Consider the following 26,220-nt stretch of genomic DNA (forward strand, 5'->3'; position numbering starts at 1 on the left):
TCACAGGTGAATGTGTCACTTCTGGGCAGAAGCATTGGAGCCCCATCTTTAGGCCTGCCACAAGGTAGACACTTGTTAGAGGCTGTCTCTGGCAGTCAGAGTCCCAGGTGCTGACACTCTAGCGTGAACTGCAGCTGGCCTGCTGCTGACATGCAGGGTACATGAGAAGTTACCCTTTATTGTTGTAGGCCACCAAGGTTTTTGTGGTAATTTGTTAATGCAGCATAACTAACCTCTCTTGACTGATAGAACATGGGATGTGGTGGACAATGTATAAAAAGGGGTTAAAATATATACAGTAAACACTGAGCAATATATGTATATGGGGAAATTAGGAAATGGCATAAAATGGCTAAAACAGAACAACTAAGACATGGCGGTAGAAGGATGCTCTTTAGAAACATGGAGTTAAATAGCAGGACAGCCGTCTCCTTTGGGAAGTGGGCATCAGAGTGATGGCCAATGAAACAGGGCCTTCTGTTTCTTGTATGAACCTTGTAATTATATGACTCAAACCATATCACTATCACATTGAAAAAATTAAAATTACATTTCTTCAAGAAAAAATTAATGCCAAGCGAGAAGAGGGAAAGGTTGTCATTTTATTGTTTTTAATTCAGCTAGTTTAATTGTCTGATCATGAATCATCCCACAGTAACATTAAGATTGTGAGTAGAACTACTCCTGATTAATACTTTTAAAAAATACCTTTTCCAGGAGAATTAAATAAATCAAAGCACTAAAGGCTAAACTTTCTCATTCCACCTTCACACTACCCACTACAAAACTGAAATGTTAATATGGCTTTGATAGTATTTTGACTCAGCTACCTTTTTCCCTTGCCCTTACTGTGGTGTTATTTATAGTGTACTATTTATATGAAGTCAAATGTCACTAACTTGAAAAATGACCTACATGAATATGGAATTGTGTCATGAAAGGCTATTTTATACTTCACATATAATTTTTAAAATACCCTCTCTCACACTAGACCCCCCCAAAAAAGTATTTTCCTCAGGAGCTTTGCTTGAAATCAATGTAATATATATAGACATAAATATCACCTATTAGTTATTTGCAAATAATTAGTTCTACACTCACTGTGGATGGTGATTGCAGCCATGAAATTAAAAGACACTTGCTCCTTGGAGGGAAAGTTATGACCAACCTAGACAGCATATTAAAAAGCAGAGACATTACTTTGCCAACAAAAGTCCGTCTAGTCAAGGCTATGGTTTTTCCAGTAGTCATGGATGGATGTGAAAGTTGGACTATAAAGAAAGCTGAGTGCCGAGGAATTGATGCTTTTGAACTGTGGTGTTGGAGAAGACTCTTGAGAGTGCCTTGGACTGCAAGGAGATCCAACCGGTCCATCCTAAAGGATATCAGTCCTAGGTGTTCATTGGAGGGACTGATGTTGAAGCTGAAACTCCAATACTTTGGTCACCTGATGTGGAGAGCTGACTCATTAGAAAAGACCCTGATGCTGGGAAAATTTGAGGGCAGGAGGAGAAGGGGACGACAGAGGATGAGATGGTTGGATGGCACCGACACAATGGACATGGGTTTGAGTGGACTCCAGGAGTTGGTGATGGACAGGGAGGCCTGGCATGCTGCGGTTCATGGAGTCACAAAGAGTTAGACACGACTAAGCGACTGAATTGAACTAAATGGGTTTTAAACTTTCTTCTGGTATTTTGTACATCATCTGTACTGTGTCTAAAGAAAAAAGATTTGGGGCAGCAAATTAAACCAGTCCAATTGCTGTGTAAACTGCACAGAATAAATGCAACAGTCTTCCCATAGCCTTTCAGTTCTTTGGTATGGTCCTTTAGTGATCTCAGCCACCTTCCTATCCTCAGCTCCAGCCATCTCTTACATCCAGTCCTAAATTCAGTCACTCAGCAGACCCTTATTTGGAGTCTCCAATATACTAGGACAATTACTTATCTGCTTACAGTTCCCTGAGTATACGATCATGTCTTAGCCTTTGGAATGAGGTTTCTTGGTCTAAAATGCTATTTCTCTTGTTCTTATACCTTCTAAAAGCCAACTTGTCCACACACAACAGGCACCTTCTTAGGGTCGCCTTCCCTCACCCTTGAAAGTTAAAAGTCCTTTGTCCATATTCCCATTGTGTCCTCTCTCTATATATTTTTTTTTACCAGAGCTACCATATTCTCCTTTAGATTGTGAGCCCCATTAAAATAGAAACTTGGCCTTTAACTCACTTGTATGTCACTACAGTGTCATGCTCCTTTACACATTCAAATGGTCAAAATATTACTGTCTTTACTCAGCAGACTATGTGCTCCTTGGTGGATGGATTTGTGATTTATCAAACTATGTTTTCTTTGGGCTTCCCCAGTGGCTCAGTGGTTAAAGAATCAGCTTGCAATGCAGGAGACACAGGAGACTCAGGTTTGATCCTTGAGTTTTCTTTATCATTTAGCACTTAGCATAAGACCTAGAACATAGAAATCAGTTGAATAAATTAGCTTTCTCTGCATCACCCTTAATCTTTACAATATACAGCACTGAGGATACAGAATGTATCCTCATGATGCAGAGAGACAAGGTGCTGAGGATCGTTCCTTTGGTTTTACTTAAATAGGAAAAATACATGTGAAAGAACCGAGATTACAGACAGCAAATGCCAAATTACCTGCCTGTGCTCTTTGCGGTTACCACTCGCTCCTCACCTAGCAGTAAGAAAAACGGAAGTAATACTTGAAGGAATAATCTTAAAATAATCAGCTAAAAAGTTATCATCAACAACAATAACAAGTTGGATTTCTGCTCATTAAGTCAGTTTATGGGTGAACATTACCTAAGTTCCTTGATTCATGTGTTTCTAACCCACATTTACTATTCGCCACAAAGTGTGATCAATATAGAAAAATTAGTCATATTTCTACACACTATCAATGAAAACTCTGAAACTGAAATAAAGAAAACAAGCTCACTTACAATAACATCAAAAAGAATAAAATATTTAGGAATAAATTTAGCCAAAGAAGGGTAAGACTTGCACACTGAAAACTACAAAACATGGTTGAAAGACACTGAAGAAGACCTAAATAAATGAAAGATAGACCATGTTTATGGATTGGAAAACTTGTTAAGATCTCAATACTCTCCACATACGGCAACTAATTCAACGTACTTCCTATCAAAATTACAACAGGCCTTTTTTGCAGAAATGGATAAGCTGTCCCTAAATTTATGTTCAAACTCAAGGGGGACCCCCTCCCCCGGTAGCCAAAACAGTATTGAAAAAGAACAAAGCTGGTAGGCTGACACTTCCCAAGTTCAAAATTTACTGCAAAGCTACAGTAAACAAGTATGGTCTTGGCATAAGGACACAAACCAATGGAATAGAATCAAGAGTCCATAAACAAACTCAAACCTCTATGGTCAACTGGTTTTTAACAAGGGTGTTAAGATAACTCAATAAATTAAAGATAGTTTTTTTCACCAAACGGTGCTAACTTGATATCCACATGCAAAAGAATGAAGTTGGACCTGTACCTCACACCAGGTACAAAAATTAATTCAAAATGGACCCAAGACATAAAGGTAATAACTAAAACAATAAAACTCTTAGAAGGAAAGTTGGGTATAAATCTGTGTGATATTGAATTAGGCAGTGGTTTCCTAGATATGATAACTAAAGCACAAACCACCAAAAGAAGAAAATAAATAGAATTTCATCAAAAGAAAAAACTTCAGCAATGCAAAGGACACCATCAAGGAAGTAAAAAGGCAACACAGAATTGGAGAAAATATTTTCAAGTCATATATGTAATAAGGGACTTATATCTGGAATATATAAAGAGCTCTTACAACACTGAAAACACAGCTCAATTTTAAATGGGCAAAGGGTTTGAATAGACATTTCTCCAAAGAACATAAATAAATGTCCAATAGACACATGAAAAAAAATCATCATTCATTAGAAAAATGTAACTCAAAACCACAGTGAGATACCACTTCACATTCACTAGGATGGCTAAAATAAGAAGACAGACAATAACAAGTGTTGTTGGAAATGGAAATAACTGGAACCCACTGTAACTGCTGGTGGGAATGTAAAATGGTGCAGTGGCTGTGGAAAATGGTTTTTCAGTCTCTTCGAAAGGTAAACATAGAATTACCACGTGAATCAGAAATTCCATTCTTAAGCATATAACCAAGAGAACTGAAAACATACTCACATAAAAACTTGTACACAGATGTTTATAGCATTCCATAGCATAGTTATTCATAACAGCAAAAAGAAACATTACAAATGTCCATCGACACATGAATGGCTAAACATAGTTGTGATATATCCACACGATGGATTATTACTCAGTCACAAAAAAGAATGAAATACTGTTTTAGGCTACATGAATGAATCTTGAAAACAACCTAAGGAAAGAAGTCATATGCTAAAGGATACATGAAATGTCAAAAATAGGCAATTCCACAGAGAGAAAGAGGTTAGTGGTTGCCAGGGGATAGTGGTTGTTCAGTCGCTCATTCATCTCTGACTCTCTGCGACCCATGAACTGCAGCACATCAAGCTTCCCTATTCCTCACTGTCTCCCTGAGTTTGCTCAAACTCATGTCCATTTAGTCAGTGATACCATCCAACCATCTCATCCTCTGTCACCCCCTTCTCCTGCCCTCAATCTTTCCCCCATCAGGATGGGGAAAAACGGAGATTAGAGCTGACTGCTAACAGAGACACTTTCTTTTGGGCATGATGAAAATGTTCTGGAATTAATAAGGATGGACAACATAGTGAATATACTAAAAATTACTTAATTATGTACTTTAAGATAGTAAATTTTATGTTACATAAATTACATTTCTGTTTTTAAATTTTTAAGTGAAATATGATCCTGTACTTTAAGATAGTAAGTTCTGTTACATAAATTACATCTCCATTTTAAAATTTGTAAGTGAAATGTGATCCTGAATTTGAAATAAGTCCTAAGCAATTGTAGAGATCAAACAAATAGATCTAGAACAGTTTCCTGTTTATGAAAGGACAGAATGGCTCAGCAAAATTAGTCAGTGCTCTTCCCCTCCCACAAAAACTGGCTAGATGTGATTTTTGTTCAGATGCAGTTTATGATACCTGCCCCTTTTGAGCATGCATGAATTAGGTCAATTGAAAAGCAACCTTTAAGTCAGTGAGCTTACATCTAGTTTTCACAACTTTGTGTGTGTTTCCCTAACTCAGAAACAATTTTCATACTAAAAAAAAATCATTCTTGATAATCTGTTCCCTTACTCTGCATTATTCCTCCACAGAATGTTATCACCAGAACGTAACTACATTGAGTGATAGAGCTTTTAGTTCCCAGTTCTATCCTCAATAATAAAAGGTTAATAGAAAACATATAGCAGGGAAAATGCTTATAAATTAAATATCTATAGAAAATTTCCCTCTGTTGTCTGTAGATGCTTTTGTGATGTTTTCAGAATTTATGAGTCACTTTATCAGCTCACCCACCCTTTGAGATAGGCATAGATTCTTCCCCAACAAGAGAACCAAATCCTGGGGTACTGGCCTGGTTCTGAAGGGTCTTTTGGTTTGCGTAGCCTGGCGCAAGAGAGTAGGACTCAACTGACCGACTAAGCACAAGCCTGGCCAATTAAACTCACATATTCAGGTCCTTACATCTAGTTTCCTTTCTCCGTGACTAGTGAGATAGTGAACTTTGTAATAAACCTTACTGAGAGATGGGAATAGCAGACCACCTGAGCTGCCTCTTGAGAAACCTGCGTGCAGGTCAGGAAGCAACAGTTAGAACTGCACATGGAGCAACAGACTGGTTCCAAATAGGAAAAGGAGTACGTCAAGGCTGTATATTGTCACCCTGCTTATTTAACTTCTATGCAGAGTACATCACGAGAAACGCTGGGCTGGAAGAAGCACAAGCTGGAATCAAGATTGCCGGGAGAAATATCAATAACCTCAGATATGCAGATGACACCACCCTTATGGCAGAAAGTGAAGAAGAACTAAAAAGCCTCTTGATGAAAGTGAAAGAGAAGAGTGAAAAAGTTGGCTTAAAGCTCAACATTCAGAAAAGTAAGATCATGGCATCCGGTCCCATCACTTCATGGGAAATAGATGGAGAAACAGTGGAAACAGTGCCAGATTTTATTTTGGGGGGCTCCAAAATTACTGCAGATGGTGACTGCAGCCATGAAATTAAAAGACGCTTATTTCTTGGAAGGAAAGTTATGACCAATCTATATAGCATATTCAAAAGCAGAGACATTACTTTGCCAACAAAGATCCGTCTAGTCAAGGCTATGGCTTTTCCAGTGGTCATGTATGGGTGTGAGAGTTGGACTGTGAAGAAAGCTGAGTGCCGAAGAATTGATGCTTTTGAACTGTGGTGTTGGAGAAGACTCTTGAGAGTGCCTTGGACTGCAAGGAGATCCAAGCAGTCCATTCTAAAGGAGATCTGTCCTGGGTGTTCTTTGGAAGGAATGATGCTAAAGCTGAAACTCCAATACTTTGGCCACCTCATGCGAAGAGTTGACTCATTGGAAAAGACTGATGCTGGGAGGGATTGGGGGCAGGAGGAGAAGGGGACGACAGAGGATGAGATGGCTGGATGGCATCATCGACTCGATGGACATGAGTTTGGGTGAACTCTGGGAGTTAGTGATGGACAGGGAGGCCTGGTGTGCTGCAATTCATGGGGTCACATAGTCGGATACGACTGAGTGACTGAACTGAACTGAAGAGGACCTCAGTACCCACTGAAGGTAACTCTTTCAGGAAAAGCATACGTTAGTATTCTTACCCTCTGATTTATTTGTTCACAATCCACTGGAATACTTCTGATTGTATGTTCCATTACTCTTAAAGTCTTGGCCTTCTCTTTGACTACTTGGCTGTACATGTTATGGGTGCTTTGATCAAATTAGAGACAAAATATTCCTTAACATTGGCAGATACTTGCAAACTAAGGGAAATGAACTTTCCTCAGGATATTAACAGAGAAGTTCACCATTGGTAATGTCAGATTTAATTTAATATACTTTTCATATATAGTAGCTAAGAGTATCAATCCCTCAAAAGCCTGACTTTGCTGTTAATTTGATCACATACTTATTCACGTACCAAAAAATTAACTTCTTCAGTTTCCCAGAGTAAAAAATTAAGCTTAAAATATTTACCAAATGGAAGGCAGACTTTTCAGTTTAAGGAAGTTATTTTCTAGCCAGAGGGATCATCAATAACTCAAAAATGTAATTGTTACTAAAGAAATAAGTAACAAATAGCCCAAAACTGGTGGCTAAAAACCCAGAGAAAACATATTTTTTGTTCATAAATCAAATCAATAGTCATGAACTACTTCTTGTGCTGCGCTGTTGCTCAGTTGTGTCCGATTCTTTGCGACCCCATGAACTGTAGCCTGTCAGGATTCTCTGTCCGTGGAGATTCTCCAGGCAAGAGTACTGGAGTGGGTTGCCATGCCCTCCTCCAGGGGATCTTCTCAATTCAGGGAGTGAACCCATGTCTCCCACATTGCAGGTGGATTCTTTACTGTCTCAGCTACCAGCAGAGCCCGTAAGAACTACTTCTTAGGCCTATAAAAATAGACAGCCAAATCTTTAAAATATTTTCTTGTGAGAATAGAATTCACATGCAATTTTCCACAGAATAGTTATTTCCGCTATTGCTAACATATATAATTAAACCTCTGAGAGTTTAAAATGTTTAATATAAATTAAGCAACCACATTTGTCCTACAGTTATTCCATTTTGACAGTCAGCTCTATGGAAAACCTAATAATTCTACCATAAACATATATGATGCTTTAGTCTTCAAAGCGCTTTTATATATTTAATTGATAAACAGGCTATTTACATATAGTAAAAATAGTAGTTTTGCTGCCCATTTATTAAATAGAGTTGCATTTGAAAAATAAGATTTTGATTTTAAATATAAGGAATGGCTCATAAATTGCTTTTTCTAAAAAAAAAACGTCTATTTGGTGCTTTAGAAAATACAATTATTTAATGTACTCCATTAATAAGATTATAACCTGGATCACTCTGATCATGTTCTGGTCATCTTCCAGCCAAGGGACTCCCAGTGCTGGCTTGGAAATTCCTGTAAAACAGGCTTATTCCCAGGGTTCTAATGGAACAATTCAAATGCTGCCTAATCTGACAATTTTAATACTTATAAATTACCAAAATTATCAGTCAGCTGAGTTCAGATTAACTCCTCACTCCTTTTCTTGGTGGACAGTGACGCTCCACTGCAGGCCACAAACAAAAGTAAGTTCAGCCTCTCAAGGAAGGCTAATAGCTGATGGTTTGTAATCACGAATGGAAGACTTTTTTTCAGTAGAAAAATTTAGGGATATTTTGTAAAGAAAAATTAAGCAAAATAGTTAAGTATTGTTTTACGAAGATAAATTCTGTAAATTCTGCCTAGAGTGCTTGCTTTGGGATACTATTTGTGGTTCTTTGGTGGTAACCATCTAAGTTTTATTCTTTAGTTTGTTATGGCTGACAAAATTTATCCAAAATAGTTTCTTATAATTCTCTACTGAATGGCTCCACAATTTCCATTCAGTCTAGAGTGTCTTTTCACATAATCCTGAATAAACAATATTCATAAGAGGAGGAATTGGTGTAAAAACCGGGATGTGTCTATTTTCAAATGGCGAATTCAGTACCAACTTGAGTATTCTTCAGAGTTTAGAGACAGCCCATGATTGAAGTTAAGTTTGTGTTGTTGCAAGAGAGATAAAATATATTCTCTCAAAATATTTTTGAAAATTCCTTGCTGGCCTATGGAATGCTTTAAAATAAAGCTCTTTTTTCTCCTGTTTTTATCAGAGCTTTTTGAATCCTGGAACTCTGGGGAGTGAGGGGTAAGTAAGCTATAATTTACCTATATTTTGTTGTTGTTACTTGGGGCAAGGTTCAAAAAGTGGTGGGTTTTTTTGGCCACGTTGAAAGGCTTGTGAGATCTTAGTTCCTTGACTAGGGATCAAATCCAGGTCCTTGGCAGTGAGAGCATGGAGTCCCAATCACTGGACTGCCAGGGAATTCCCAAGAAGTATTTCTTTTAAGATATCTCTCAGATCAAATAATTTCGAACAATATTTACCACTTTGGACTTGAAAAATCTATTTTGCTTTCCCTGGTGGCTCAGTGGCAAAAGAATCTGCCTGCAATGCAGGAGATGCAAGTTCTATCCTTGGGTTGGGAAGATCTGCTGGAGAAAGAAATGGCAATCCACTCCAGTATTTTTTCCTGGGAAATCCCATGGACAGAGGAGCCTGGAAGGCTGTAGTCTATAGGATCACAAGAGTGGGACATGACTTAGTGACTAAACAACATATACTGTAATAAGCCTGAAAACACAATAATACAGTGTGAAAATATTATTTCACTTCACTGATATATTGCTTTTGTTCTGCTTTAAGCACAAGTATTTTTAAATGTTTAGTTTTCTAGTCTTCTGTTACGAATGGTTTTGTTCCTTGGGCATATAAGGATCTTGCTTGTTATAACCGAGTGTGAGATTGTTGTGTTTTTCTCTTCAGGTAGTACAGAGGTAACTCAGTAGTAGTGTGTTGTATAATAATTTACCAACAGAAACCAATACCTAAATCTAAGTCAATATATTTGGGTTCAATTAAATCACACTGCTAGCATTTCAAATAGTGGCTATTCTGTTGATGCATTGTGGAAATTTCTAGGAAAAGAGAGATTAAAAAGGGACAAATAAGAACTATATAAAATATCAAAAGCCAATACTAAACATCAAGTTTTCCCGAGCTTTCTTTTTATAATTTCTCATTCTAATTACTGCCACATTGGGGTATTTTTGGGGTCAAAATGAAAATAGCATTATAAAAATCAAACACTACTCCAGTATGTGGTGTCATGCATGCTCTGTATTCCAAAGCAAGGAATGGAAGTAGGCACCCCTGCTGCAAGCACTGAGGGGTGCATTATTTGGAGAGAATTTAAAACCAATAAAACTTATGAAAAGTCAGTCTCCTTTTTTATTATCAGCATCAGGGAAACAATGACAGTGATAAAATACTTCTCCCATTAGACCGATGCTCCCATACACACTCTTTGAACACTACTGTCCAGATGAGCTCAAAATACTGCATACCCAATGCATTTATCACGGAAGGATCTCACTCAGCTTCACTCTTAATTTTTGAAAATAGAAAGGTTTTATCAGTATTAGTCAAGGGAGCCGGCTATAACTTTAAATGTAAAATACACATGAGTACTTTAAAAGTTTCCACTTAAGTTGAGAGAGGAATTATGCACATGAGTGGGCAATGAACTTTAATTATTAATACTCCAGTGTTTTATAAAAATCTTAAGTATGTGCCTAAGGAAATAAATCAAAGAGCAAAACATGTCATACTTTAATGACATATGTCATGTCATTTAATGTGTAAGAATTTGTGCCTACAGAACCTAAATCCCATTAAGGACTCGACTCCTTAGCAATTCATTCTAAGACTCTGTATAAGACCTTTTGTTTTAAAATATAAGACACCCATCCTTAAATTAGCATTTATCACTTTATTGACCTGGGCTGTTACAAACAAGCCAATGGCAATCAAGTCCACATTACGGAAGATCATATATATTTATTTTTTTTTTGCTGACTTCTTGGACCCTGACTTCATGAAGATATGAAGAACTGAGGGGGAAAAAAACATTAGCAAAAGAAAACAAACATTAAAGCACAAAAGCAGCTTCACTGATGTTCTTGCTACTCACGGTTCCCATATTCAGAGTTCTCCAACTCCGTTATCTACAACACTCTGGAGTTAGGGAAGGAACTAGTACTTTATGGAGGCAAATATCTTTCTTTCCAAACGCTGTTATAGGTGGAAAAAACATAACGAACAAAAAAACCCCACATATTTCATACACATGCAAAAAGGCAAACACAATGACAAAATGTTCAGACTTAAGGACAGCATGTGAAATAAGTAAAATTTATTAGTGGTATATGTAAGAAAAATTGTACTTGCTTTTGGGGAGGTGCCTTAAAACTTTGTTTCCTTTGTAAGTGCACTGACTAAATAGAAAGACAAAAGTTTCATTCCTAGAATATATTATTCAGGTCATTCTTAACATGTGTGTTTGAGTATGTACATGAAATCCATCATAGCACATAAAGGATATATGTTTAACCAAAAAGGGGAAGAATTATATATTTGTTATTTAGAAGTCAGTTCACATTTGCATTATTAAATCTACTCATTGTTGGTTTAATATAAATTTTATTGTTTTGTTAGTGAGCTGGCTTTTAGAAAATGCATTTGTATTTCCACAGGTAAAACAAGTATGTGTCAATTTCTTGGGCAGGCAGCAGAATTCCAAAGTTAAAATATATTCTTATATGAATTATTTCTAAATAGTACTTAATCTTATAAGGAATTTAAAATTAGGACCTTCATTAATAAACCTGTACTTATTATTAAATATATGATTGATATGCTTTTTTAAGACACGGGCCTTGTGCCATTTTATACACATAGCAGTCTTCCCTGTGGCTCAGTGGTAAAGATTCTGCCTGCCAGTGCAGGAGATGTGGGTTCAATCCCTGGGTCAGGAAGATCTCCTGGAGAAGGAAATGGCAACCCCTCCAATACTCTTGCCTGGAAATCTCATGGACAAAGGAACCTGGTGGGCTACAGTCCATGGGGGTCACAAAAGAGTTGGATATGACTTAGCAAAACAATACACATATATCACACATTATATATGGTATACATTAAGTATATATCATACAAACCAAAGACAAAAAAAAAAAACCTGGCTTAAAACCAGTCTGGCTTCAAATAGGCTCTGTTACAAATTAAATTTCTAACTTTGTTTGTAAATTTGCTGGATGAAGCAGTTTCTAATTGGCCAACATTATATATTACAGTTCCATTCCCAGTTAAGTCCACAGAAGTCTATTTAATCCATAATTTAAATTATTTTTAATACCATACTTTAGAGATATAAAAACTATTCACCAATTTAGAAGTTAGTTTTGGTTTGATTTTCTTTTCCTATAGGAACTGGTTTTTACCAGTGGGACCAAGGAATCCTACTCCCTAGGGGCTAGAAATTAGAAGTCTTTGAGCACAGGACAACAGTTTGGGTGCCAGGTAAGATGGTCAGGGTCAATAGCAACAGAAGAAAGAACAAAAGAAAACATTAGCAGCATCAGATAAGAAAAATTGGAGTCAGTAAGAAAGTGGGTTACTCTAACAGAGCAGACTTCTGTAAATCAGGGTGATTTTGCTTCTGTTCCACTCAAACATTAGTTAGTTAAAGAAAAAGCTTTATTTTACAAGTGAAAGTTTGAAAAACTAACAAAAATAACATAAGTAACAAAATAATAAAATGGGATATTTTCTGTGATTGAAAAATATGAAAATGTACAAGCTGTATTTGTTGGGCAAATCAATATTTAGTTCTTAATTTCAAACTGAAGTTTATATAATAATTAGAGCAAAACAATCTTGGAAGAAAACACACATTCACAGTATACAAAAGGATTCCTTCCTCTCCTTCTTCTTTATCCTGAGGGAAGAGCTAGTGAACTTAAAATTTAATTTTTAACAGGTTAGAAAAAGGAATCTTACACATCTTCTAAATTAAAGTTTTTCTTATTAAATGCCTAGGTTTTTAAGTCACTCACTTTCCTAGCTACTTCAAGGGAATCAGCAGTCATAGATCCAACCCCAGCTCCAAGATTGGAACGTCGTAATGATAGTTCCAAGGCAGAAATTTGGCGTAACTCTTTGCGACACAACTTTACAGGTGTGACACCATGCAGCTGTCCCACATTTCTGACTGGCTGAACTTGGGATGATGGTCGACTGTTAGATTTTGTAAACTGATTTTCATCTATTTCGGTTTTGTCCTCATTGCTTAACAAATGCCCACTAGTGGGTGCTGCAGAGCTATACATTGGAGGTAATTCTGGGCCATCTTCCCAGAGCTTCTGAGGATTTGGCTGTGTTCTTAAACTGCTTGTGGAACTGTCTAATTGTCTTTCCCTTCCACTTAATTTCATACTTTCAGTTCTGGATGCCCATTTTAATTCTTCTGAAGCCAGGCCGGCTTTTTCTGGGTTCTGAACTCCATCTCCAGCATCATGATCTAAAAGTAATCAAAAAAGCAGAAAAATAATTAGAGGTTTCCTTAAAAACAGGTATTTTAATCATAGTATCATGCAATATAAATTATGTCTTCCAGCTTGTGTTGTTAAGTGACTTAAGTGTAAAAATGAATTATTTCACTTAGAGGCATTTGCATGTGAATAACTCAGAATTCTTTATTAATAGAACAAAATTGAAAGTTTTCGAGCGATTTTGGCACCCATAGAAACATAGGAGTCCTTTCGGCCTCTGTGGAGCTCTTTCACACCTGCCTCTGCTGGGCCTGCCACTGGTGAATTACGGCCCAAATCCTGGTCATATTTCCAGGGAATCTTCTGACTTGGCATGAGTGAGTGAAGTCACTCAGTCATGTCCGACTCTTTTCGACCCCATGAACTGTAGCCTACCTACCAGGCTCCTCCCTCCATGGGATTCTCCTGGCAAGAGTATTGGAATGGGTTGCCATTTCCTTCTCCAGGGGATCTTCCCTACCCAGGGATCGAACCCGGGTCTCCCGCATTCCAGGCAGACGCTTTAACCTTTGAGCCACCAGGGTAGCTGTATGTGTGAAAATCTAGTCTTGGTTGGGACTCCAAGCAAGAGAGCAGGGTTCTTCCATCTGAGTGTACTCTGGGGTACATACCACAGCTCCCACCATCAAAATGGAAATGACAGCATACCCCTCAGAGGGGACCATCCCGCTGGAATGACTGATAGGAGTGAGTGAAGACAGCAAAGCTTGAGGCCGTCAAATCACAGAAACATCTAATATCAAAGACAAAACTTAAAGAAAGTCCATATAGGTACTAGACCTAACGCAAAGAAAAATGCCAACTTTAACATATGTTGATGAGGCAATTAGTACACTTCTGGTCCTGCGTATATCAAGTTTAAAAACAGAAGGTGCACACTGGCAGCTCCAAAGCCAAATCTGGCCCACAGATTTGTTTTACTTAGCCTATAAAATAATATGTGATGCAAAATTTAAAAAGTGAAAAGTTTCACATAAAAATACAGATTTCTGGATTTTATAGAAAAAGGAGAGAAACTAACAATTTCTGCCTGGCAACAGCAGCCAGAGAAGAGCTGCCCCTGCCAGTGTGGATGGCCGTTGTAGCCCCACTGCTCACTCTGGCTTCCTGGCTCCTGCAGCCATTTTAGTTTATGAACCTGGTTTAAAATATAATTGATTTTCTATATAACCTTTAAAAATTGAAAATAACTCTGTGTACACCTGAAACTTACATAACATCATACATCAACTCTACCTCAATAAAAAAAAAAAAGGATTGATTTTCTAGTTTTTAAATTTCTCAAAAACAAAAAACCAGAACTGGCAAATGACATAGATCCTCAAATGGAAGTAGCAGGTACAAAGTTGATCACAGTGGCTTCCAAAGTTTGCTGCACATTAGTGTCACCTGGAAACTTTTAAAACTCCTGATGCCTAGTAACCTATAACAGGAAGGAATATGAAACAAGAGTGTGTATGTATATAAGTGATAAGTGAAAGTCACTCAGTTGTGTCCGACTCTTTGCGACCCCATGGATTATACAGTCCATGGAATTCTCCAGGCCAGAATACTGGAGTGGGTAGCCTATTCCTTCTCCAGCAGATCGCCCCGACCCAGGAATCAAAATGGGGTCTCCTGCATTACAGATGGATTCTTTACCAACTGAGTGTGTGTGTGTGTGTGTGTGTGTGTGTGTGTGTGTATCTGGATCACTTTACTGTACATCTGAAACTAACACAATATTGTAAATCAACTATATTTCAATGAAAAAAGAAATCCTGATGCCCAGAGGTCATAGTGTCTGGGGGAGGAAGCCAGGCATCTTAGTTTTTAAAGATCATAAGAGAAAGGGCAGGGATGGGCTCAATGGAAAGGTTCACTCCCAAGGCCACTTAGATTCCTCACAATACAGTTTCGCTTTTCCAGAATTTCACCACTAATGGAAGAGACTAAACAAAGATTTAATTCATCTATGATTACACAGGCAGTAAAAGAAATTAGGATCCCAACCAGATCTTCTGACTCTAATATCCTAACACATAGTTTTGTAAGTGACTTAAATTGATATGAGGATACTCTGTCAATATCAGTTGCACCAGGGTGGCCATCTCTTCCATGAAGCCTACCTCAGGCCTACTGAGGAAGACTATGGTCCTTAGATTTTAACCTCTGATAGATCATTTACCGGCTCTGCTCTGGTTTACAACTGACCCCACCATGAGACTATCAGCTCCCTGACAAGGACCTGAGTTCCATTCAGCTTTAGGTCCTCCATCACTCATAGCTAAGCCTATTAGATTTTTAATTAATGGGTGACATTTAAATAAATTAATTGATACAAGGATAGTTTTAAATAGTTAAACAAGTACATGGATTGCATGTCCATATTAACTGATTTTATCCTCACAAAATGTTAGAAAACAGATGCACTGGGCTGGAAGCATGATCAAGAAGTGACCAAGATATTTTAGTCAAAACAGTAATTCTTTGCTACTTGGAAATACTAAAAATATTCAAAGCATATAAAGTCTGGCAGGCAGGCAATGAAAAGATGACTACTGAAACCCAATCAACTGAATACTAAAACTGTTATGTGTTAACTAGGATACTGATTATTAAGCATGTAATACTTCATTCATATAGTTTATATATATAAAGAGAGAGTTATATATATAAAACTCTCTTTTTTTCTGGTATCTTTGTCAGGTTTTGGAATTATTAGGGTGATGGTGGCCTCATAGAATGAGTTTGGAAGTTTACCTTCCTCTGCAATTTTTCTGGAAGAGTTTATTTTTGGTAGAATTCAGCTGTGAAGCCATCTGGACCTGGGCTTTTGTTTGCTGGAAGATTTCTGATCATAGTTTCAATTACTGTGCTTGTGATGGGTCTGTTGAGATTTTCTATTTCTTTTTGGTTCAGTTTTGGAAAGTTGTACTTTTCTAAGAATTTGTCCATTTTTTCCAAGTTGTCCATTTTATTGGCATATAATTGCTGATAGTAGTCTCTTATGATCCTTTGTATTTCTGTGTTGTCTGTTGTGATCTCTCCATTTTCATTTCTAATTTTATTGATTTGATTTTTCTCCCTTTGTTTCTTGATGAGTCTGGCTAACAGTTTGTCAATTTTATTTATCCTCTCAAAGAACCAGCTTTTGGCTTTGTTGATTTTTGCTATGGTCTCTTTTGTTTCTTTTGCATTTATTTCTGCCCTAATTTTTAAGATTTCTTTCCTTCTACTAACCCTGGGTTCTTCATTTCTTCCTTTTCTAGCTGCTTTAAGTGTAGAGTTAGGTTATTTATTTGACTTTTTTCTTGTTTCTTGAGGTATGCCTGAATTGCTATGAACCTTCCCCTTAGCACTGCTTTTACAGTGTCCCACATGTTTTGGGTTGTTGTGTTTTCATTTCATTTGTTTCTATGCATATTTTCATTTCTTTTTTGATTTCTTCTGTGATACCAAAACCTGACAAAAATGACACACAAAAAGAAAACTACAGGCCAATATCACTGATGAACATAGATGCAAAAATCCTTAACAAAATTCTAGCAATCAGACTCCAACAACACATTAAAAAGATCATACATCATGACCAAGTGGGCTTTATCAGAGGGATGCAAGGATTCTTCAATATCCGCAAATCAATCAATGTAATACACCACATTAACAAATTGAAAAATAAAAGCCATATGATTATCTCAATAGATCCAGAGAAAATCTTTGACAAAATTCAACATCTGTTTATGATAAAAACCCTCCAGAAAGCAGGAATAGAAGGAACATACCTCAACATAATAAAAGCTATACATGACAAACCCACAGCAAACATTAGCCTCAATGGTGAAAAATTGAAAGCATTTCTCCTAAAGTCAGGAACAAGACAAGGGTGCCCACTCTCACCACTACTAGTCAACATAGTTTTGGCCACAGCAATCAGAGCAGAAAAAGAAATAAAAGGAATCCAAATTGGAAAAGAAGAAGTAAAACTCTCACTGTTTGCAAATGACATAATCCTCTACACAGAAAACCCTAAAGACTCCACCAGAAAATTACTAGAGCTAATCAATGAATATAGTAAAGTTGTAGGATATAAAATCAACCCACAGAAATCCCTTGCATTCCTATACACTAATAATGAGAAAATAGAGAAATTAAGGAAACAATTCCAATCACCACTGCAACAAACAGAATAAAATACTTAGGAATATATCTACCTAGAGAAACAAAAGACCTATATATAGAAAACTATAAAACACTGGTGAAAGAAATCAAAGAGGACACTAATAGATGGAGAAATATACCGTGTTCGTGGATTGGAAGAATCAATATAATGAAAATGAGTATACTACCCAAAGCAATCTATAGATTCAATGTAATGCCTATCAAGCTACCAACAGTATTTTTCACAGAGCTAGAACAAATAATTTCATAATTTGTATGGAAATACAAAAAACCTCAAATAGCCAAAGCAATCTTGAGAAAGAAGAATGGAACTGGAGGAATCAACCTGCCTGACTTCAGGCTCTATTACAAAGCCACAGTCATCAAGACAGTGTGGTACTGGCACAAAGACAGAAATATAGATCAATGGAACAAAAAAGAAAGCCCAGAGATAAATCCACACACCTATGGATACCTTATCTTTGACAAAGGAGGCAAGAATATACAAGTGGTGCTGGGAAAACTGGTCAACCACTTGTAAAAGAATGAAACTAGAACACTTTTTAACACCATACACAAAAATAAACTCAAAATGGACTAAAGACCTAAACATAAGACCAGAAACTATAAAACTCCTAGAGGAGAACATAGGCAAAACACTCTCCGACATAAATCACAGTAGGATCCTCTATGATCCACCCCCCAGAATTCTGGAAATAAAAGCAAAAATAAACAAATGGGACCTAATTAAAATTAAAAGCTTCTGCACAACAAAGGAAACTATAAGCAATGTGAAAAGACAGCCTTCAGAATGGGAGAAAATAATAGCAAATGAAACAACTGACAAAGAATTAATCTCAAAAATATACAAGCAACACCTGCAGCTCAATTCCAGAAAAATAAACGACCCAATCATAAAGTGGGCCAAAGAACTAAACAGACATTTCTCCAAAGAAGACATACAGATGGCTAACAAACACATGAAAAGATGTTCAACATCACTCATTATCAGAGAAATGCAAATGAAAACCACAATGAGGTACCATTTCACTCCAGTCAGAATAGGTGCAATCCAAAAGTCTACAAGCAATAAATGCTGGAGAAGGTGTGGAGAAAAGGGAACCCTCTTACACTGTTGGTGGGAATGCAAATTAGTATAGCCACTATGAAGAGCAGTGTGGAGATTCCTTAAAAAACTGGAAATAGAACTGCCATACGACCCATTGCTGGGCATACACACCAAGGAAACCAGAATTGAAAGAGACATGTGTCTCTCAATGTTCATCGCAGCACTGTTTACAATAGCCAGGACATGGAAGCAACCTAGATGTCCATCAGCAGATGAATAGATAAGAAAGCTGTGGTACAAATACACAATGGAGTATTACTCAGCCATTAAAAAGAATACATTTGGATCAGTTCTAATGAGGTGGATGAAACTGGAGCCTATTATACAGAGTGAAGTAAGCCAGAAAGAAAAATACCAAAACAGTATAATAACACATATATATGGAATTTAGAAAGATGGTAATAATAACCCTGTATGTGAGACAGCAAAAGAGACACAGATGTATAGAACAGTCTTTTGGACTCTTTAGGAGAGGGTGAGGGTGGGATGATTTGGGAGAATGTCACTGAAACATGTTTATTATCATATGTGAAATGAATCGCCAGTCCAGGTTCGATGCATGATACAGGATTCTCAGGGCTGGTGCACTGGGATGACCCAGAGGCATGGGATGGGGAGGGAGGTGGGGGGTTCAGGATGGGGAACATATGTACACCCGTGGTGGATTCATGCCAATGTATGGCAAAACCAATACAATATTGTAAAGTAATTAGCCTCCAATTAAAATAAATATTTATTTTTTAAAAAAGAGCTTAAAAAAAACTCTCTATAGCTTAGGGAACTCAAAATTTGATATACTTAAACAGCTATATTTTATAATTCAAATGGTTTCATTTAAAAAAATCTCATGCCAGGCCGTTCCTATATCCGCAGCAGGTCTCCAAAGTGAACAGCCTCTAGCATGTTGGAATGTGGAGAAGGGTTCCATTATATTAGAGCAGCATTTTGAAATACGATATAGTACAAGCTATTTCACCAATATGAATCCAAATGAATTTTTTAAAGCATAAGGAGATCACTGAAAAGAATTATGCTGAAATATTAATAGTTGTGGGTAGAATTGTGGGTAATTTTTTCTGATTTTTTTTCTATATTTTCAAAGTTTTCTATAATGACTATATATTACTTTTTAGAGCTAAAAATAAAGATATTTAAGATGGTTCTAGGGGAAATAGCAAATTAGCTGAGATAACATCTTCAACATCATTAAGACGTCTACCTCCAGGAATTCCCTGGTAGTCCAGTGGTTAGGACTTTGAGTTTTCAATGCCAGGGGCCTGGGTTTCATCCCTGGTCAGGGAACTAGGATCCTGCAAGTTACAAGGTCAAAAATAAAGACTAGACTTCCCAGCTAAGTTGGTAAGATATGAGTTATCCTCACTTTACACATCTCCAAGATTATTTAACATTTTTTTTAGCTTTTTGTGTTTGTTTCATTAAAGAGCATGATGAAGATCTAGGTTTTTTAAGCCTGTTGACCACCATACACCACACTGTCATTTTAAGAGATGTCTAGTGGACTCAGGAGTATAAAAATGGGCCATTTAAACAGTAAACAGCTAATTTCAGATATCTCAAATTTGAAAGTGTATTTTTAAAGCAAAAATGGCTTTACGCTAATTGCTTTGTTCCCTACTTAATACCTGTTTACACTTTAATTTTTTGCAGATAGCATTTCAAGTAAAAGGTTCAGCTATATGTCACAGGAAGAATTTCAAGTAAATGTTTTACTTTTATGAGTAAATACCTCTGTATTACTACACTGAAATCAGAAAGGTTGGTCTCTTTGGCAGAATTGGTATGTTTGTATCACATCTCTATCCTAAAATGACTTTTTACTAGAACACAGAACCAGGAATTAGAAAACCAGGGACCTTAGACCATGTTCTATTTACTGGTCTGATTTTGAGTCACTGGGCCACGCTAAGCTTTAATTCCCACATCTAAAAATGGGGTTAGCATATACCAGTTTACCGAGTTTAGGACTAAATAGAACTGTTTGGGAAAATGCCTATAAATGATACATACAATAAATATAAAGTAGCATTAGAACTACTTTTCTAAAATATTACTCAGTTTTAACCACAATGAGGTACCATCTCATGCTGGTCAGAATGGCTGCTATCAAAAAGTCTACAAACAATCAATGCTGGAGAGGGTGTGGAGAAAAGGGCACCCTCTTATACTGTTGGTGGGAATGCAAACTAGTGCAGCCACTATGGAGAACAGTGTGGAGATTCCTTAAAAAACTGGAAATAGAACTGCCATATGACCCAGCAATCCCACTGCTGGGCATACACACTGAGGAAACCAGAAATGAAAGAGACACGTGTCCCCCAGTGTTCATCACAGCACTGTTTACAATAGCCAGGACATGGAAGCAACCTAGATGTCCACTGGCAGATGAATGGATAAGAAAGCTATGGTACATATACACAATGGAGTATTACTCAGCTATTAAAAAGAATGAATTTGAATCAGTTCTAATGAGACGGATGAAACTGGAGCCTATTATACAGAGTGAAGTAAGTCAGAAAGAAAAACACTAATCCAGTATATTAATGCATATATATGGAATTTAGAAAGATGGTAATGATGACCCTATATGCAAGACAGCATAAGAGACACAGATGTAAAGAACAGACTTTTAGACTCTGTGGGAGAAGGTGAGGGTAAGATAATCTGAGAGAACAGCACTGAATATACAGCACCATGTATATTATCATATGTGAAATAGATCTCCAGTCCAGGTTCCATGCATGAGACAAGGTGTTCCGGGCTGGTGCACTGGATGGGATGGGGAGGGAGGTGGGAGGTGGGTTCAGGATGGGGAACACATGTACACCCATGGCTGATTCATGTCAGTGTATGGCAAAAACCACTACAATATTATAAAGTAGCCACCAATTAAAATAAATAAATAAATAAATTAAAAAACAAAATAACAGCAACAGAAAAATAAAATATTACTGAGTTTTAAGATTTAAAACTATGTTAATTCTGCTTACATTATATATTCAGCACACATCTTTTCATTGTACACATATATCATTCTCTACTGGACTCTATTTTTTATGGTTTCAGTATCTTTTAAGTTGAAATATAATTGATATGTAACATTATATTAGTTTCAGGTGTACTGTCTACCTCTTGTAATCATCTTTAAGTACTGGGTTGGGCAAAAAGTTCGTTCAGGTTTTTTCATAAGCTGGTACAGAAAAACCTGAATAAATTTTTTTAACAACCCAATAGTTTTCTTTACAGGTACAAAGTAGTTGTGTTTCTAAAAAAGACTGTAAAGTCAACTTTCAAAACCATTCTTAACTTATTAGAAGAATACTTTCTCTAAAGGAAGGCCAATTTTTTTTTATAAAAAGAGAATACATTATTTTAGAGATATTGGTTGCTTTCTACTGGTGGGCTTAAAGACAATATGTTTTAATCATAGATATATCACCTTCATGGCAGTTTTTGCTTTTGCAAAGTTCTTTGTCATGTTTTATCATTTCATTGAGGAAGGTGGTATTTCTACATATCTACATATAATTATGCAAGAAAACATCCTAGTCTCAACAATGGTTTTATTATATTTTCGAATTTCCAGAGGTTACAATATGGAAAAACCTGAGTGATCTTAGAAATACATACAATATTATTTTATCTTTATCATTCTCTATTTATTTTACTTTTTATGATAATCAGAAGGCTTCATTTCCTATAAAACAGGAAAACAACAGCTATCCTATATTTAGGGTTAGTGAGAGAGGAGAGCGAAAAAGTTGGCTTAAAGCTCAACATTCAGAAAACGAAGATCATGGCATCCGGTCCTATCACTTCATGGAAAATAGATGGGGAAACAATGGAAACAGTGTCAGACTTTATTTTTTTGGGCTCCAAAATCACTGCAGATGGTGTTTGAAGCCATGAAATTAAAAGACGCTTACTCCTTGGAAGAAAAGTTATGACCAACCTAGATAGTATATTCAAAAGCAGAAATATTACTTTGCCGACTAAGGTCCGTCTAGTCAAGGCTGTGGTTTTTCCTGTGGTCATGTATGGATGTGAGAGTTGGACTGTGAAGAAGGCTGAGTGCCGAAGAATTGATGCTTTTGAACTGTGGTGTTGGAGAAGACTCTTGAGAGTCCCTTGGACTGCAAGGAGATCCAACCAGTCCATTCTGAAGGAGATCAGCCCTGGGATTTCTTTGGAAGGAATGATGCTAAAGCTGAAACTCCAGTACTTTGGCCACCTCATGCGAACAACTGACTCATTGGAAAAGACTCTGATGCTGGGAGGGATTGGCGGCAGGAGGAGAAGGGGACGACAGAGGATGAGATGGCTGGATGACATCACTGACTCAATGGATGTGAGTCTGAGTGAACTGCGGGAGTTGGTGATGGACAGGGAGGCCTGGTGTGCTGCGATTCATGGGGTGGCAAAGAGTCGGACACAACTGAGCGACTGAACTGAACTGAACTAAGAATTTTAGTGAGTTAGAAAATATAGGAATCCCTGGTACATGGTAGACAATCCAATAAACGATCATTTCCTACACACATATACATTTGTTCTTTTATTCTTTTATCCAGTGGTTCTGTCTTACACATAGACTAGACAACTATTTTTGTTACAGAGACAGGATTCTAAATAATCCAATCAGTTGAGAGAGGCTCCATGGCAAATCGTGCTATGGTGTTGGTGCAATAGGTAATGCTAAATTTCTTACTTTCTGATGGTACTAGTTGCCGCCGAAATGCTTCCCCTATCAGTTCCTTGAGTTTCTTCTTCAGATCTCTGCTGGTTTTCTTATAGAAATATAGATCTCTTTCCAGCTGCTGGATTTTATCTTCATAATTTTTTAAAGTTTCCACAATGCCTTCCCCATCTCGCTCTATAAAACAGAAATTTACACTTAAAATCAGTTTAAAATAAATGACTGAAAATCCTAACAGAGCTCCCAGACTCTATTTAAAGGATGAGAAGTATGTTACGTGTTTATCTGTTCCTTGAATGGATTTGTTTTCAGCTACAATATGGATTCTACTACCTGTAAAATGTTTTCAAAGTAGGATGAGGCCTTCCCCATCCTAACCCTTAAAACTATGTATTTTTCATAATTCATAAGCACTTTTTGAGTAGTTACTAACTAAATTTATCCTCAGAACATCAGAAGTAAGGTCTACATTTAGAACTCTGTCCAGCTGCATCAGTGTCTTAAAAGTTTATATCAGGAACTGTGGATATATAAAAGTCATAAGCCTAAGGTTTATAGGCCCAAGAAATATACGACCAGGGAACTTCCCTGGTAGCACAGTAGACAGGAATCCATCTGCCAATGCAGGGAACATGGGTTCAATCTTTGGTCCAGGAAGATTCCACATGCCGAGAAGCAACTAACACCATGTGCCACAACTTCTGAGCAGGTGCTCTAGAGCCTGTCAGCTGCCACTACTGAGCTGGCGTGCTGCAACTACTGAAGCCCCTGCACCTAGAGTCTGTGCTCCACAACAACAGAAGCCATCGTGATGAGAAGCCTGCCACATCACAGTGAAGAGTAGGCCCTAATCTCCGCAACTAGAGAAAGCCTGTGCAGCAACAAAAACCCAGTGCAACCAAAAATAAATAAATAGATTAATTTTAAAAATAAATGCAATGCTTTAAGAAAAAAATGGAGAAGGCAATGGCACCCCACTCCAGTACTCCTGCCTGGCAAATCCTAAGGATGGAAGAGCCTAGTAGGCTGCAGTCCATGGGGTCGCTAAGGGTTGGACCCGACTGAGCGACTTCACTTTCACTTTTCACTTTCATGCATCAGAGAAGGAAATGGCAGCCCACTCCAGTGTTCTTGCCTAGAGAACCCCAGGGACGGGAGAGCCTGGTGGGCTGCCGTCTATGGGGTCGCACAGAGTCGGACACAACTGAAGTGACTTAGCAGCAGCAGCAGCAGCTTAATAAAAAAAAGACTGGGCGTGGGTTCCATTCCTGGAACTAAGGAATGGAACTAAGAATGGATCTAAGAATGGAACTATGGAATGGAACTAAGATCCCACATGCTTTGTGGTGTGGCCAAGAAACTTGAAAATAAAAAAGAAATATACAACCAGAAAAACCAGAAACCTGTCAGAAAAGGCTGAAAGATTAAATTACAAAGGAAAAACCACCAGGAAAAGAGAAGAGGGAAAAAAGCCATAAGTAAACCTCTAGTTTATGCCACAATATAACTTAAAACTTCTAATATTTAGGCATGTTTACGACAGTCCCCTTTGAGTTATGTTCTACAACCAGTAAAATTCAGTTTACTCATCTTCAGAAATACACCTTCAGACCTACTCTCTCCTGCTGGTAAATCTAGAAAATGGTCCTGTGCTCAGTTGCTCAGTTGTCTGACTCTTTGCAACACTATAAACTGTAGCATGCAGGCTTAGTGTCCTTTACTATCTCCTAGAGTTTGCTCAAAGTTATGTCTGTTATATCAGTGATGCCATCAAACCACCTCATCCTCTGTCACCCCCTTCTTTTTTTTGCCTTCAATCTTTCCCAGTGTCAGGGTCTTTTCCAATGAATCAGCTCTGCATCAGGTGGCCAAAGTATTGGAGCTTCAGCTTCAGCATCATTTCTTACAATGAATATTCAGGGCTGATTTCCTTTAGGATTGATCTCCTTGCTGTCCAAGGGACTCTTGAGAATCTTTGCCAGCACCACAATTCAAAAGCATCAATTCTTTGGCACTCAGCCTTCTTTATGGTCCAACTCACACATCCATACGTGACTAATGGAAAAATCATAGCTTTGATTATATGGACCCACCCCTTTGTCGGCAAAGCAATTATCTCCGCTTTTCAATACGCTGTTTAGGTTTGTCATAGCTTATCTTCCAAGGAGCATCTTTTAATTTCGTGGCTGCAGTCACCATCCACAGTGATTTTGCAGCCCAAGAAAATAAAGTCTGTCACTGTTTCCATTGTTTCCCCACCTATTTGCCATGAAGTGATGGACCAGATGCCATGATCTTAGTTTTCAGAATGTTGCATTTTAAGCCAGCTTTTTCACTCTCCTCTTTCATCCTCATCAAGAGGCTCTTTAGTTCCTCTTCACTTTCTGCCATTAGAGTGGTATCATCTGCATATCTGAGGTTGTTGATATTTCTCCCAGCAATCTTGATTCCAGCTTGTGCTTCATCCAACCCAGAATTTTGCATGATGTACTCTGCATATAAGTTAAATAAGCAGGGTGACAATATACAGCCTTGACATACTCCTTTCCCAATTTGAACCAGTCTGTTGTTCCATGTCCACTTCTAACTGTTGCTTCTTGACCTCCATATAGGTTTCTCAGGAGACCAGTAATGTGGCCTGGTATTCCCATCTCTCTAAGAATTTTGCACAGAATGTTTCCTACATAAATATTTTCAGTTACAACTTAGTTATGAAAAACTTGTCCCAGCTATAGTAATGAATGATTTTTAAAATGTTCTCATTTGGCTAAAGCATGAGCTTTTCTGTAAAATGCCAATCACTTGAAAAAACATATTAAAAATTCTATTAAAAGAGCACTTTTAGAGACGTAAGACAGAATAACATGATGTAAAGAGAACATGTTTGAATGAAATGATGTATGGAATCCAGTCAAGGAAGTCCTGTCATCAGGCAACTAGTTGCTAATTAATTGGTTATAAAATTTAACTTACAGGCAGACTGCCTCAACACTCCAATGCATAGATTTTCCAATTTTCTGCTTACTTGGGTT

The 26,220-nt window shown here is 37.4% G+C and overlaps 1 protein-coding gene across 6 annotated transcripts in view; it reads right to left on the minus strand.

Moving 5' to 3' along the window:
• Positions 1 to 12,322: 12,322 nt before the first annotated feature.
• Positions 12,323 to 26,220, minus strand: part of KIF27 (kinesin family member 27) — an 81,151-nt gene continuing 67,253 nt past the window's right edge. For all 6 annotated transcript variants that reach the window (XM_068974161.1, XM_068974162.1, XM_068974164.1 and 3 more), the window contains 2 exons: positions 23,201 to 23,365; positions 12,323 to 13,174 (listed from right to left, as the gene is read on the minus strand). In XM_068974161.1, coding sequence (XP_068830262.1) covers positions 12,690 to 13,174; positions 23,201 to 23,365 — 650 coding nt within the window. In that variant the 3' untranslated portion in view covers positions 12,323 to 12,689. The remainder of the gene's footprint in view (positions 13,175 to 23,200; positions 23,366 to 26,220) is intronic.

Source organism: Capricornis sumatraensis, chromosome 6, assembly GCF_032405125.1.
Source record: "Capricornis sumatraensis isolate serow.1 chromosome 6, serow.2, whole genome shotgun sequence".
Taxonomy (NCBI): Eukaryota; Metazoa; Chordata; class Mammalia; order Artiodactyla; family Bovidae; genus Capricornis; species Capricornis sumatraensis.